The 16,833-nt window shown below is 43.5% G+C and overlaps 1 protein-coding gene across 2 annotated transcripts in view; it reads left to right on the top strand.

Annotated features, from left to right (window-relative positions):
• The window catches only part of TMEM232 (transmembrane protein 232), a 298,409-nt gene that overhangs the window by 77,034 nt on the left and 204,542 nt on the right, over positions 1-16,833 (top strand). For both annotated transcript variants that reach the window (XM_040343279.1, XM_040343271.1), the window contains exon 8: positions 11,111-11,283. In XM_040343279.1, the coding sequence (XP_040199213.1) occupies positions 11,111-11,283 (173 nt within the window). The remainder of the gene's footprint in view (positions 1-11,110; positions 11,284-16,833) is intronic.

Raw genomic sequence — 16,833 nt, 5'->3', positions numbered from 1 at the left:
GGAGAATAGGGTTGGTGTAGGTACAAAAGCCAAAGAATAGAGAGCAGCACCATCTGAGTGCAGTATTCAGGGTGCTTTTAATACTCGGCAATAAATATACATACTCACAAGATAAAGGGAAATAAGCGTTTGGTAGACACAATACAGGGTTCATCCACTCTGAGGGGAGGGCGAGCTGCAGGTGTTAGTAATGTCTCTCTGGGAGGTGTCAGGTGGAGCGGGAAGGTGTTTCCCCGCTCCACCGGACATTTGGCAGTGAATTTGGCGGCCTCCTCCGAGTGTACCCATGGACTAGGAAGTGTTGGGAGCCACCAGCACAGCCATCACCAGAGGGATATTACCACCAGCCACAGCTCAGGAAAGGGTTAACATGCTGGAGGATGTTTTCCTTTGCCAATAAATGCAGTGTCGGGCACATGCTCTGGATATTCTGCTCCCACTTTTTCAGCATGAGGCAGAATATTTCCACCTTTGTTCTAAATTGAAAGAGACATGCAGTTTTCACCTTAGTTAGTCCTTGCTGCCACAGTGATGTCTGGCCAATAAATTCTCCTGCTCTCAGCAGCTGATTTGTGAGCATGTAAAGTTTTTCTTGGGGATTTGAAAGTTAAGCTGCCTCAGTCTATCAGTGCAATATATGAAGTACCAAATGAAAAAGAAGCCGTTCTGCTATGTTGCTCATCTCTTGCTCACAATCTATTAACAGATCTAGGGTGACTTGAGAACATACACTCCTCGAAGTCCCCCCTGGCTCCTTCAGGTGCATCCCCCTCTTTAGCCTTATTATGGGACAAATTCCCTACAACTATGCTAGATTTTGTCAGTAAGAATTACAGCTTTATTTGCTGTAAGCATACTTCCATGCCTTTACCCACTATTCTTGCAGTTGTAGTGGCATCTGAGACTTCTGATGCAGATACTCTGTTGGATGAGGAATCACATAAACCCATTATGAATGATTTTGTTCCTAAGTAACCACAATCAACTGATATTGCCCCCAAATGTAAAGATTCCATATCTGTTCTTAATGCCCTGTGAGGTATTCAGATCATCAGATAAATGGATTAGCTGTTGCTGTGAGCATACATCTCTCTGCCTTTGGACTTCATTGTGACATTCATGATGTGGACATGGCAGACTTCAGATGGACCCTGAACTCTGGGAAATCATGATTGAATTCATTACATTGCTAGGATCTGATTAATATATTTTTGAAGCAGTCTTATTAGCCATAATCCTCTCTTCAACTCCTTTACTGCAACATTCTGTTGCAGTAAAACATTCTCACGGAGCGTGGCCATCCAATTTTTTTCTATGGATAACACAATCCAGTTGCATTGCCAAAACTATAATTTTTCTGTCATGGCGGTGTCTGTCCCCAGCACTGTTGTCTTCTAGGTTGGGGATTAGTTCAGGGTTCTTTATCTTTTCAAGGTTCAGGAAGAGTTCAAGTTCCTATTAACATTATGGATTATCAAGCATTTAGTTAGCTGTTACTTTTTTGGACCCTTTTTGGACTGGTCATGTTCAATTGACAATGTCTTAGATCAATCTTAGGAGTGTTGTGATGGCAGCAGAATTTAGCCTGTCTGGGGTGGAGTTCATGTTTCAGTGATTCTATGTTATGCATTCCTTGGGTTAAAAAAACTGACAGGCAATTTTCTCAGTAGACAGCATCTGGACCCAGAGAAAATAGTATTTATTGTCACAGCTGAACAAGCTGAAGTTAGAAGCTGATCGACTACCATGCACAGCTGCGCCAGAATTTGAGTGCTTCAGTTTTAGTAAATCTCCCACATAGTACTATCTAGGTCAGATGTCTGCGCTGTTCATTCTTTTTCATTGTCCTACTGCGATTCATTTACTAATTCATACTTTAATACTAGAGGTTACGCACATTGCTTTCCCTGTTATTTCTCCACTGTCAGTGTTACTAAGACCATCTTTTGTAACTGTTAGGGACATAATTGGGACAAAGCTGTGCCATAAAGTGACCCTAGTTGGGCCATTTTTTCACCAAAAGGATTTCTGAATTGGCCTGTGGGGAGGACCTATTGTTCTGTCACTAGGACAAGGATGCTCTAAGACAAAGAACCTTGGGCCAGATCCTCAAAAGAGATACTCCGACTTAAGTGCTGTTCAGTCTGTGTGTAACTTTGGAAACGATCCTCAAAAGGCTTTTTCCAAAGTTACACAGAAGATCCGGCATGTGTAATTGATTTACACTGCCTAATTTTAGGATGCAGTACCGCATCCGCCGCTGGGGGCATTTCGAGTCGAAATGCCGTTGCTAGTATGCAAATTAGCACTTACGGCGATCCACAAAGCTTTCTAGCTTCTTTTTTGCGCCGTAAGTGTTATTTTGCAAGTGTAAAATTAGGGCTCGTTTTACAAAGTGTAAAGTTAGTCACACCTTGTAAAGGCCCATTGCAGCGACGGCATTTGGTATGCTTTCCCGAGGGAGAACTCCACGTCAATTTGTAAAAAACAAAACCGGCATGGGTTCCCCCCCAGGAGCATACCAGGCCCTTAGGTCTGGTATGGGTTGTAAGGGGACCCCCCCTACGCCGAAAAATTGACGTAGGGGGTCCCCCTACAATCCATACCAGACCCGTATCCAAAGCACGCTACCCGGCCGGCCAGGAAGGGAGTGGGGACGAGCGAGCGCCCCCCCCCTCCTGAGCCGTGCCAGGCCGCGTGCCCTCAACATGGGGGGGTTGGGTGCTCTGGGGCAGGGGGGCGCACTGCGGGCCCCCCCACCCCAGAGCACCCTGTCCCCATGTTGATGAGGACAGGACCTCTTCCCGACAACCCTTGCCATTGGTTGTCGGGGTCTGCGGGCGGAGGCTTATCGGAATCTGGGAGTCCCCTTTAATAAGGGGGCCCCCAGATACCGGCCCCCCACCCTAAGTGAATGGATATGGGGTACATCGTACCCCTATCCATTCACCTGGAGGCAAAAAGTAAAAGTTAATAAACACACAACACAAGGCTTTTTAAAATATTTTATTATTCTGCTCCGGACGCCCCCCCTGTCTTCGTTATTAGCTCAATTACCAGGGGGGGCTTCTTCTTCCGCTCTCCGGGGGTCTTCCGCTCTCCGGGGGTCTTCTCCGCTCTCCGGGGGGGGCTTCTCCGGACTCCGGGGGGCTTCTTCCATCTTCTCCCCTCTTCCGCTCTTGACTCGGCGAACCCCGGTTCTTCTGCAGCTCTCCGGTGCCTTCTTCTTCAGCGTGGTGGGTGCACGTGGGTAGGCACCCACCACGTGGGTACCTACCGGAGCATGATGGGACGGTGATGCCTATATAAATGGGATGCAAGGCGCGCTTCCATCATTACAGCGACAACAGGCGACGAGACAACATCGGAAGAACAGAAGACCAGAAGACCCTGACGCCACAGAAGACCGCGCTGGCTGCCTGTTTGAAATCGAGCTAACACACAAACATAGCAGGCAGCCAGCGCTGAAGAAGAAGGCACCGGAGAGCTGCAGAAGAACCGGGGTTCGCCGAGTCAAGAGCGGAAGAGGGGAGAAGATGGAAGAAGCCCCCCGGAGTCCGGAGAAGCCCCCCCCGGAGAGCGGAGAAGACCCCCGGAGAGCGGAAGACCCCCGGAGAGCGGAAGAAGAAGCCCCCCCTGGTAATTGAGCTAATAACGAAGACAGGGGGGGCGTCCGGAGCAGAATAATAAAATATTTTAAAAAGCCTTGTGTTGTGTGTTTATTAACTTTTACTTTTTGCCTCCAGGTGAATGGATAGGGGTACGATGTACCCCATATCCATTCACTTAGGGTGGGGGGCCGGTATCTGGGGGCCCCCTTATTAAAGGGGACTCCCAGATTCCGATAAGCCTCCGCCCGCAGACCCCGACAACCAATGGCAAGGGTTGTCGGGAAGAGGTCCTGTCCTCATCAACATGGGGACAGGGTGCTCTGGGGTGGGGGGGCCCGCAGTGCGCCCCCCTGCCCCAGAGCACCCAACCCCCCCATGTTGAGGGCACGCGGCCTGGCACGGCTCAGGAGGGGGGGGGGGCGCTCGCTCGTCCCCACTCCCTTCCTGGCCGGCCGGGTAGCGTGCTTTGGATACGGGTCTGGTATGGATTGTAGGGGGACCCCCTACGTCAATTTTTCGGCGTGGGGGGGTCTCCTTACAACCCATGCCAGACCTAAGGACCTGGTATGCTCCTGGGGGGGGAACCCATGCCGGTTTTTTCTTTGAAAATTGGCATGGAGTTCTCCCTCAGGAATGCATGCCGCTGTCATTTTTTTTTTCCCCGACGCAACTTTAAGCCGTCGCGATCCTCAAAACTCGGCGTAACGTAACTTCGCGCATGCGCAGTACGGCCGACGCGCATGCGCAGTACGGCCGGCGCGGGAGCGCGCCTCATTTAAATGGGACTCGCCCCATTTGAATAGGAACGCCTTGCGCCGGCGGAATTTTAGTTACACAGCCTGAAATTTCTAGATAAGTGCTTTGTGGATCAGGCACTTAGGTAGAAACTTTAAGCCAGTGTAACTTAAATTGGATTTTTTAAGTTACGTCAGGTTTTTGTGGATCTGGCCCCTTATTTTTACCACGTGGCATTGCACTTTTCACATAGTTGAGGATCTTGTGTTGACTTCCTTGTTTTTGGAACCAGTTCAATCTAAGGAGATTTCTCTCCATGGCTTGGTTGTGGGGAGGGTTTATCTTTTTATGTCATTCATTCTTTTGGTCAGATTATTTCTTTGTCATTGGTCTATAAAGAGGTTCTCTGACTTCCTGATCCACTATATCTAGTGGAACTGATGGGTTCTTGCAGGCCTGTTACTATATAGGTTTCTCCTTTTTCCATTATACAGCCCACTCTACTAAGGCTGTGAGTGTTTCTCTGAGTCATCAGACATCTGTGTTTGAGAATTGTTAGACTTTGACCTGATAAAGGGGGTCCCCGACTTACGAACGCCCGACTTATAAACAACTCCTACTTACGAACAGACCTCAATGCCGGCTGCTTGTGCTCCATGATAGTCCCGGATACATCCGAGCAGCTATCTTGCCACATTCCACACATTTAACACTACAGTACTTCATGTACTGCATGGCCAGAAGAGCCCCAGAAGTGCCTGGAACATGCCACATTCCTGCACAGGCGGAAGCCAGAACATCTCACATCCCTGCACAGGCAGAAGTTACACTTACAAGCAGTGTTCCGACTTACGAACAGATTTCACTTACGAACAAACCAACAGTCCTTATTGCGTTCGGGGACCCCCTGTATTAAATACTACACAGTAGATATGTCTGCCTCCACAGATGCTAGTTTCATGTGAAAGACTTTGTGGGTGCTATTAATGCTCTTTGTTTTTTCTTCTAGTCTTTTCTTGTGGGGTTGGTTTACCTGTAGTGCTGTGCCAGACCCCCAGTTTGGACTGTTTTTGAACATCCCTAAGTCTCTTATTATGAAGGGGTGCTGCTTGAAAAAATATGATTTTTTTGTGCCCACCCTAAAATCCTTTACTCAGAGTCTTTCGAGGCACACAACTCCCAACTCTCATATGTTATATTTCTCTATTTGAACTGTTTGCTACAACTGGCAAGGTGGGAAGAGTTATCGCCTATAGGAGGTGGACCTTCTATGTACCTAGTAATTATTTGTACACTGCTGCTGGTAAACAGACGTTTAGAAGCAGTTTGGGCATTTTTTCACCTGCCCCTGAACTCTCCTCTGTTACCTTATCGGTACATGTTCACAGGGTCGTTTAAAGACATTTCTAGGCAGTTAAGTTTGAAAGCATTTTTTGGAAAGCAAAAAAATGCATTGAGGACGAATGTTCAGAGGCATTTGAAACGCCAAATGCATGTAAGAGCTTGTAGACGCATGTAAACACGGTAACTCATGTTTTGTCGCGTTTCCTTTACAGGCGTTCTTAATATAGATACATTTTTGACTAGTTGAAAAAAAAAAAGCTTCTAAACGCGGCATGTAAATGTGGCAAAATTTGCATTTCTAAAATGTTGGTTACTATCTGTCAAGTTAAATCGTTCAGGAGAGGTTTCAAAACGTCCCGTGTACAATTAGCCTAATGCCGCGCACACACGGAATTCCATCGAAAATATATAGATCATATTCTATATCTAAAGTCCGAAGGAATTCATCGGAATTTCCAATAAAAAAACTCAGATGGGGCTACACACGATCGGAAAATTTGATAGAAAAAGTCCATCTGACTTTTTCCATCCGAAATCCCGATCGCGTGTACGGGGCATTATGCCACGTACACACGATAATTTTTCGGCATGAAAAAAACGTTGTTTTTAAAAAATGTCATTTAAATGATCGTGTGTGGGCTTCACATAATTTTTCGGGTTCTGAAAAACGACAATTTTTTTCCGAACATTTTTTAATGTCGTTTTAAACAATGTAGTTTTTCAGGTTGTAAAAAATGATCGTGTGTGGGCTAAAATGACGTTAAAAACCCGTGCATGCTCAGAAGCAAGTTATGAGATAGGAGCGCTCGTTTTGGCAAAACTACCAATTTATAATGGAGTAAGCACATTCATCACGCTGTAACAGACAGAAAAGCGCGAATCGTCTTTTACTAACACGGAATCAGCTAAAGCAGCCCAATGGCAAATGGAACTTCCCCTTTATAGTGCCGTCGTACGTGTTGTACGTCACCGCACTTTTCTAGATAATTTTTTTAAAACGATGGTGTGTGGGCAACGTCGTTTTAATGATGAAGTTGGAAAAACTACGTTTTTTCTACATGCTGAAAAACTTTGTTTTTTTTTCATGCCGAAAAATGATCGTGTGTAGAGTTGAGCGGACACCTGGATGTTCGGGTTCGGGTCCGAACCCGAACTTTAAAAAAAAAATTCGGGTTCGGGAACCCGAACCCGAACTCCGAACACCATTGTAGTCAATGGGACACAGACTTTTAGAAAAAAAAATGCGCGGAGGTCCCCGCAAATTCAATAACCAGACCCTTTAGGTCTGGTATGGATATTAAGGGGAACCCCGCCGTCAATTAAAAAAAAAAATTACGTGCAGTTCCCCCTAAATATCCATAACCAGACCCTTCAGGTCTGGTATGGATATTAACCTCTTCCATACCGGGCTTTTATACACACCTCCATACCGGGCCTATTCTGGCACTTCTCTCCTACATGTACAAATCATCATTTTTTTGCTAGAAAATTACGCAGAACCCCCAAACATTATATATGTTTTTTTAGCAGACACCCTAGGTAATAAAACGACGGTCATTGAAACCTTTTATTCTGCACGGTATTTGCGCAATAATTTTTCAAACGCCTTTTTTTTGGAAAAAAATTGTTTCATGAATTGAAAAAATAACAAAACAGTAAAGTTAGCCCAATTTTTTTGTAAAATATGAAAGATTATGTTCCACCGAGTAAATAGATACCTAACATGTCACGCTTTAAAATTGCGCACACTCATGGAATGGCGCCAAACTTCGGTACTTAAAAATCTCCATAGGCAACGCTTTGAATTTTTTTACAGGTTACCAGTTTAGATTTACAGAGGAGATCTAGTGCTAGAATTGTTGCTGGCACTCTAGCGCACGCGGCGATACCTCACATATGTGGTTTAAACAGCGTTTACATATGTCGGCGGGACTTGCGTGAGCGTTCGCTTCTGCGCGCAAGCTACTGGGGACAGGGGCGTTAAAAAATTTTTTTTATTTCTTTTTTTTTTTTTTACATATTTATTTCTTTTTTTACACTTTTTTATTTTATTTTATTTTTTTTATTATCACTTTTATTCCTATTACAAGGAATGTAAACATCCCTTGTAATAGGAATGTGTGTGACAGGTACTCTTTATGGAGAGATGCGGGGTCAATAAGACCCCACATCTCTCCTCCAGGCCTGAAAGCATGAAATCGGTGAAAAAAATTCACAGATCTCATGCTTACCGTTGCTTAGCAGCCGCAATCGCGGCTTTGTTTACTTACGGGGACCCGGGCGTGACATCATCACATCGCGCCCGGGTCCTCCGACGGTCATGGAGATGACTGGTGACCATCTGGTCACCAGTCATCTCTATGCTTCCTGCGAGCGCCGGACGATTTGTTCTCCGGGCCCCCGATGGCATGGGAGAGCCCGGAGAAGCACCGGATGGCGGCGGGAGGGGGGGATGTCCCATCCCGCCGCCTGTAAGAACGATCTAGCGGCGGAACCGCCGCTATGATCGTTCTTACGTTGTGCAGAATCGCCGGCACAAGAGAAGGACATCTGAATGATGCCTCTAGCTGCAGGCATCATTCAGATATCCCCCCCACAAAGCCCAGGACGTCATATGACGTCCACTCTGAACGGCAGAGGTTCTTTGTGGACGTAATTTTACTATGGGCCGGTAGGGAAGTGGTTAAGGGGAACCCCGCCGTCAATTAAAAAAAAAATGATGTGCGGTTCCCCCTAAATATCCATAACCAGACCCGTTATCCGAGCACGTTGACCTGGCCGGCCGCAGAAAAGAGGGGGGGACAGAGTGCGCCCCCCCTCTCCTGAACCGCACCAGGCCACATGCCCTCAACATGGGGAGGATGTCTCCATGTTGATGGGGACAAGGGTGTCATCCACACAACCCTTGCCCGATGGTTGTGGGGGTATGCGGGCGGGAGTCTTATCAGAATCTGGAAGACCCCTTTAACAAAGGGGACCCCCAGATCCTGACCCCCCCCTGTGTGAAATGGTAATGGGGTACACTGTACCCCTACCATTTCACGAAGGAAATGTAAATTCTTGTAAAAAAAAAAACACACACCGTAGAATAAAGTCCTTTATTAATAAATAAAAAAACTCCAGCGGTGATAATCCACTCGTTCCCGGCTTCCTGCTCCAACGTTGTCCCGATCCAGCGACGAGTGCGGGTGATCTCCAGCGATGAGAAGATCCAGCGACGGGTGATCGCCGCTCCAGCGATGAGAAGATCCATCCATCCGGAGCGCAGCATAGCCGACCTCCTCTTATCGCTGGACACAGCCCAGCGAATGACACGCTGGAGCTGTGGCATTACTTATATAGGGGAGGCAGGGCCACCCATCACGTGACCCCGCACCCTCTGATGTACCCTCTGCTACGTCACTGGGGAAGCCCAGAGTCTTCCCTCTTCCTGGGCTTCCCCAGTGACGTAGCAGAGGGAGTTTTTTTTTTTTTTTATTAATAAAGGACTTTATTCTACGGTGTGTGTGTTTTTTTTTACAAGAATTTACACTTCCTTCGTGAAATGGTAGGGGTACAGTGTACCCCATTACCATTTCACACAGGGGGGGGTCAGGATCTGGGGGTCCCCTTTGTTAAAGGGGTCTTCCAGATTCTGATAAGCCTCCCGCCCGCATACCCCCACAACCACTGGGCCACTGGGCAAGGGTTGTGGGGATGAGACCCTTGTCCCCATCAACATGGGGACATCCTCCCCATGTTGAGGGCATGTAGCCTGGTGCGGTTCAGGAGAGGGGAGGGGCCGCACTCTGTCCCCCCCTCTTTTCTGAGGCCGGCCAGGTCAACGTGCTCGGATAACGGGTCTGGTTATCTGCTCGGATAACGGGTCTGGATATTTAGGGGGAAGGTCAACGTGCTCGGATAACGGTCTGGTTATCTGCTCGGATAACGGGTCTGGATATTTAGGGGGAACCGCACGTCATTTTTTTTTTTAATTGACGGCAGGGTTCCCCTTAATATCCATACCAGACCTGAAGGGTCTGGTTATGGATATTTAGGGGGAACCGCACGTCATTTTTTTTTAAAATTGACGGCGGGGTTCCCCTTAATATCCATACCAGACCTAAAGGGTCTGGTTATTGAATTTGCGGGGACCTCCGCGCATATTTTTTTCCCGAACTCCGATCCCGGACCCAAACTTTTTCCAATTATTCGGGTTCGGGTCCGGGTTCGGGAAAACCCCAAAGTCCGTACCGAACCCGAACTTTACAGTTCGGGTTCGCTCAACTCTAATCGTGTGTACGTGACATTAGTCTCTCAATGGGAACAGAAAAACATTTTTTTATGGTCAGTGCAAAAGTCCTGTTTCTCAAAACTTCTAGGTGATTCCATTTTTACATTGCAAGCCTGTAGGTAAATATCTTATTCACTAAATAGTGTAAAGTTGAAGTCCAGGGTAAGCAAATATTGTTTAAAAACAAAAGACAAGTGAATTCTTACTTGATTCTTGTCCTTTGTGCATTTCTTCCAGATTAGTGCAGTAATCCAGGGTGGAATCTTTCTGCTAGCCTAACAAATTACCAGGCTAATAGTCAGGCCTCGTACACACGACCGGTTTCCTCGGCAAAAACCAGCAAGAAACTTGCTGGGAGATATTTTTTTGCAGAGGAAACCGGTCGTGTGTACATTTTCGTCGAGGAAACTGCCGAGAAACTTGACGAGCCAAAAAGAGAGCAAGTTCTCCATTTTCTCGACGGGAATGGAGAAACTTGCCTTGTCGAGTTCCTCAACAGCCTAACAAGGAACTCGACGAGGAAAACGATGTGTTTCGCCCGTCGAGTTCCTCGGTCGTGTGTACGAGGCCTCAGTCTAAGTCTGGCTATAAGTGACTTACTCTTGGCTTTATGTCACACTCATTTAAGGATTGAGCTCTTTAAACATATACATTTGATGTGATACTGAGTGTCCTAGCTTCTGTCCATGGCCTTGCATACTCTATGCACCTTTTTGTGTTTGGTTCACCAAAGCACTGCAGTTCGGGTCCAGAAGAAAATAAATGCTTACCTGTGGGGATTTCCCAACTTGTTCACAGGATAGCTTGTTATAGATTTGTGTTAGAGACACCTTCCATTCTCAGACATCTGTTCATTTATGGCTAGCCTAAGCTCCAGTGTAGTAGTTTTTATTATTGTATGTGTATTTAAGTAGCACGTGCACCCATATGAATGTATGGATAATAAAAGAAAACAAATATATATTTAGATATTATTCCACAATTATTTTTATTGGTGTGGTGTAAAACGGATATGGTTTAGTAGCACGTTGGTGATACAAATATAGGCTCAAATATCCCAGAGTACATATTTGTTCCTGATTTCAGCAAGAATCTAAGAAATATTTTTTGACCATTATACTTAGACATTTGTTGTTATATATTACAGAAACAACCAGTCTCTATGGACCAATCGAGTATGCATCCAAGAGAAGCTGAAATAAGCCCATTCCTTTGGCACTGTCTTCTCATTTGGCAGCACATCGAAAATAATAACACACATTTGCATGATATTATCCAGCATCTCTTTCTCCTAAAGGGACACCTTCATCGGGAAAATTGGTTTGTATGCTGCAAACTTTATTCCTTCAGTAGCATATCATTATGGAAAATTTACATAGACATTTACTCTTGCAATGCGTTTGCTTTTTTACAGATATTACCTTTCCTGACCTTTTTATAACGATTTTTCATGTGCATCTACATCTGCAAACCCAAACAGATTTTTAAGACATGTTTGAATGAGATCTATAAATGAATGGATATTGATGACAGTTCTCTCTTGGTCTGAATCCATGCTAAAAAGATCCTCATATTTAACAGATGTTAGACTTTGAAACTAAGTGATTTCCTTCTCGATGTTTAATGATTTTAGCTATCTATAAGGGAGGATTCCTCCCAGTGATCACAAATATAAGAGGGATTTTCCCCAGATACCATCATACTAATAAACCATGAGATATAATTATTATTGGCAGGGGTTCCCTAAGACTGGGAAGTTTTTTCAAAGGTTTTCTGTGTAAAATAAAATTGAGAAAGGCTGGTGTAGATGATGGGGCATTATACCACCTGGCAGTTTTCCATGTTACTAAAGGTCTCTACTGGCAAGTTCTCCATGCTTGAATTCCCAGGTCTGCACCCCTGCTGTGGCCCCTATGGGATTTCCCTGCTTTCTTTGTCAGATTGTATATTATGGAGAGTGAGACAGTAGGTGCTAAAACATGGACAGGGATGCATAGACAGGAAGAGAGTCACAAATTATGGTAGGGAGATCTCACTGTTGGAATAACCAAAATATTTAAAAAGGCAGTGGCTTATTGAGTGGTCAGTTTCTTAAAATGCAATATTAAGGAAGGCCATAATTTACAAATCTTTGTGTCATGTCTATGTGTATATTTATGTTAACCTTTACAAAGCAAATGTGAAGATCCAGGGCTCACTTCTGTGACCTTCTTGATGCACACAACATTGCTGTCATTGCTGTGTATCTGAGATAATGTTTATGGGGCAGACATTTAATTAGCCAGGGGCAGTGTAAAAAGCAGTAAGAATGGATGACTAGATGTTTTTCATGAGGCTGAGTTTTTATGGGGCCTCACATGTAAGTATTCCCACAATCTTTCCCTATCACTATCCATCAAATATGTAATTATTCATTTTGTGTGAGGGTCAATATTACTGCAGATTACTTTCAAGACCTGCAGTAAACACAGTGATCCTGGGAACTGCTTGCAAATGTCAGAGTTTATTTTTTATCTCATTTACTTTTTACAGTAATGCACCTTGCATTGTTGGTTCACTTACCTTTTCCTTCGATTTCCCTTCTAAATGTTTTTTCTCTTTGTCTGAATTTCTCACTTTCTGTTTCTCCTCAGTAAGTATACCCCCGTCATCTGAGCTGTTTTCAGGTTGTAAAAAATGATCGTGTGTGGGCTAAAACGACGTTAAAAACCTGCGCATGCTCAGAAGCAAGTTATGAGATGGGAGCGCTTGTTTTGGTAAAACTAACATTCATAATGGAGTAAGCACATTCATCACGCTGTAACAGACAGAAAAGCGCGAATCGTCTATTACTAACACGGAATCAGCTAAAGCAGCCCAAAGGCGAATGGAACTTCCCCTTTATAGTGCCATCGTACGTGTTGTACGTCACTGCGCTTTTCTAGATAATTTTTTAAAAAGGATGGCGGGAACAGGAAGTGAGAAATGCAGACAAAGAAAACAAAGAAAAACATTTTTTTGAGGGGGAAATCGAAGGAAAAGGTAAGTGAACCAACAATGCACTAGCCTAAAAGAAACCTATTTAGAAAATAAAAAACAAACCTTTACAACCCCTTTAAAAACACTACAATTGTCAAACTCACATTGTGTGAAGATAGATACAGCATAAGGATTCCACTGTGGCCTCACTCCTATAACCACCTCAAGATCCCGACAGGGGAAGGGGGAGTCGTGGACGTTCAACCTAGCTGCCCGGATCCTGGCAGCACATCCAAGGCTATCCACCTGGTAGTGTTTTTAACTTTACCATATTAAAGCCGTGTTACAGTAGGGTGGCTTTACGCTCTCTTTTTTTGTGTTTTGTCTAGATGTGTTCCTGCCACCTAGAGGATTCATAGAGAGCAGCAGCACCCTTTGACTTGTCTAATTATCACCAATAGTGATCTGGAGGGCTAAAACAAACGGTTGACAAGCGCACCTGCTAGTTTTTTCTTTTGTGTGTATTTTTTGACAAGAATGGGCATGTCTGAAATGGTCCTTAATAATAGACATTTGTAACTGAGGGGTTTATTTACTAAAGCTAGAGCTTGCAAAATTAGTCACAATTCTGCATAGAAACCAATCAGTTTCCAGGGTTTATTGCCAACGTTTTATTAAACAAGCTGAGGTTAGAAGCTGATTGGTTTCTATGCAGAAATGTGACTAATTTTGCAATCTCTAGCTTTAGTAAATAAACCCCTGAGGCCCCATACACACCATAGAATCTATCCGCAGATAAATCCCATCAAATGGGTTTCTGCGGATAGATTCTATGGTGTGTACACTCCGTCGGATATTTTTCCGCGGATAAATCTCCCCTGGGATGGATTTCCAGCAGATGGATATTTGCTGACATGCTCAACAAATCCATCTGCTGGAATCCATTCCAACGGATGGATCCGCTCGTCTGTACAGACTTACCGGATCCATCCGTCCAAAGGGATTCCCCGCACGCGTCGTAATGATTTGACGCATGCGTGGAATTCCTTATATGACAGCGTCGTGCCCGTCGCCGCGTCATAATAGCGGCGACGGCGCGACACGTCATCGGCAGAGGATTTCAGCGCGGATTTCAATGCGATGGTGTGTACACGCCATCGCATAGAAATCTTCTGAAATCCTCGAGAGGATTTATCCGCGGATACGGTCCGCTGGACCGTATCTGCGGATAAATCCTCTCGTGTGTATGGGGCCTGAGTGTCAGTTAACTTCCGTGATACCAAGATGAATAATTGGCTGGGATCGCTGGAAGAGGTGCTATGTGGATAATGCCATGCCGAAGCAGGGCCTTATTCATTGATATTTTGAAATCATGTTGACTTAAAAAAAAAAAAAACAATGAAAGGAATAGTATGAAAAACAGCACCAGATGGATTGTTGTGACAATGCCATAAAAGTTTTTTTGTTATTAATGCACTTGGTTGTAAATATTTATGCATTTGATATGAGTTAAGGCAGTCCATCATTATTAACACTCCTGTTTCTTAAACGTTCTGTCAGCATACGCCTCATTTTTGTTATCCAGGCTTCCATAATTCATCAAGTAAGTAGAAGAAAATTAACTTTGACAGCCAATTGGGAAATAAATACATAAGTTTTTATATTGCTTAATGTGCCATCTGTGAAATGTAGCTGGAATGAATTCTAAATTATTTAAACAACTTCGTATTATAAACTGAACTTCTAGTTAATTAAATGGATATAAGAAGCAACTAGAAGCATGTAAGACATTTCTATATATGCAATTCACAGCAAGAGCTGCTAGAATTACAGGAGGCCAATGTGTTAAGGGCCATGGAAAAGTAACAGGGTACCTTAAAAAAGAAGTCACTTTTAATTCAGAAGATTGTATTTTCTGCATTACAACCTTCTATTGTCTAGTAGTTTCCAATCCCACCATTGGTCATAACAATTTTGTAAGGACATATAAGGATCTTTATTTAGTACATTGTTTAAATTATGCACACAAAAAAAAAATTCCCTTTATTTTAGCCTTAGATATGCATAAATGAAGAAAAAGATAATGGGTCGCATACCATGGAAGAAAGAACTTCTTTAGAATAGTTACTTTATTGTCAAAGTGCCAAAGGACAGGATGTTACAGGAACATTGGTAGACCGGTTTCACACGAATAACTTGTGCTTGCTCAAAACAAAAATGTAGCCCCAAATCTGAGCTATTTAAATGCTCCACCCAAATGTGATGCAACAAAAAAAGCCTGGTTTGATTGGCTGACAAACATGTATAGCAATTAAACACACCAAATAAAATCATTAAATCACATAAAGAGTGTAAAAACTAGACCCGAAAAAACTGACACGATGAAGATAGAACGAAGAGGACAGCATGAGGAGAAATATACATAAACATATGTATAAATATATATACATAATATACACCCCCAAAAGGTACCTAGAAAAAAATCAGGAATAAAACCAAAAGAAAATGAATATAAAACAATATACATTGATTGGTTAGTTAACCCGGAACAGAGAACACAAGAAGAAACCACTGAATATAAAAGTGAGAACATATATATTGATTGTATATATACAAAAAATATACACGTAGAAAAATTATTACATAACAAAATAAAAAACATATATAAATATATATTTACGTGTATACAATCAGATCGCAAATCCAACAACAGAAAAGGTCCTCTTTTGAACACCTATTAACATTTATCTGAATATATGTAAAAGTACATACAGAAATACATAAGTGTTTGGAAAGTATGAGACCAAACAACTATACAAAAACAATTGCAAGAAGCAGAGATATAAGAAATGGTGTGCTAAATAAAAATGCAGCAATGGATATCCAATATTCACAAATGCTACATTAAAGCAATAGACATCCTAAAAACATCGAGGGCAATCTAAAACCATCCAAGTATCATGATTGATAAAATATTATGACAACCTTGTGGAATCCAATAATAGAATAGGAAGATATCTGTATACAATCCTTCTTATATCCTCAAACTCCATGCTGAAGGTGTATTGAGCGTGAGTCGCTCTTACTGAATCCCTTCTTGTCGCTCCTAGAATCCTTGTGTTTATTTCCACTGAGAAAATCGTTTCTATGTTTGGATCTCGCAATGAACAGGGCATTATCTAGCATTCAGCTCGGATAACCCTCTGTATAAAACATAAGGAAAGAGCCTCAGCTTCCTCCTCAAAAAACTGTTGGTCACTACATATATGGTGAACCCTCAAAAATGTACCTACTGGAATGCCTTTGATTGTATGGCGAGGGTGTCCTGATCCCGCCATCAGCAGCGTATTACCTGAGAGGGGTTTTCTAAACCGGGAGGTCTGCACACCAGAATCATGGTCACACAGACAGACATCTAAAAAACAGATGTCTGTGTTGTTTGACTGGCCTGTAAACCAAAGATTTCGGTCATTCTTATTTGAATATTTGGCGTCTGGTCGACCAACTGGCTCGAGCATTGTACAGGATAATCTATCTAGAAGTGAGAGAGAAGCTTGTAAAAATCGAACTATTCTACAGAAGTTCTTCCTTCCATTTTGTGCGGCCAATTCTCTTTTTCTTCAATAATATTGACGGTGGTGAGCCGGGGCCAGCACCCACGAGGAAATCTTTATCCACAGTCTGAGCGGTGTTACACTCTTTCTGGACTTAGATATGCATAAATATGTAGAAAAATATATATATATTGTGTTACAGTGGTGGAATCTGATCATTACAGCACTGTAGATGACAACTGGAGCCTGAAGGCTTTCATGTGGCCTCTAGCGTGTATGTAATTACTTCCTGAAACAGTGGACACATAATCAGGTGCCATGCTAATTGATACCTGATTGTCTGTTGTATGCTGGAGTT

Source organism: Rana temporaria, chromosome 1, assembly GCF_905171775.1.
Source record: "Rana temporaria chromosome 1, aRanTem1.1, whole genome shotgun sequence".
Classification (NCBI taxonomy): domain Eukaryota; kingdom Metazoa; phylum Chordata; class Amphibia; order Anura; family Ranidae; genus Rana; species Rana temporaria.
The sequence above is the reverse complement of the archived record's forward strand: the minus strand, read 5'-3'. Positions and strand labels throughout refer to the sequence as shown.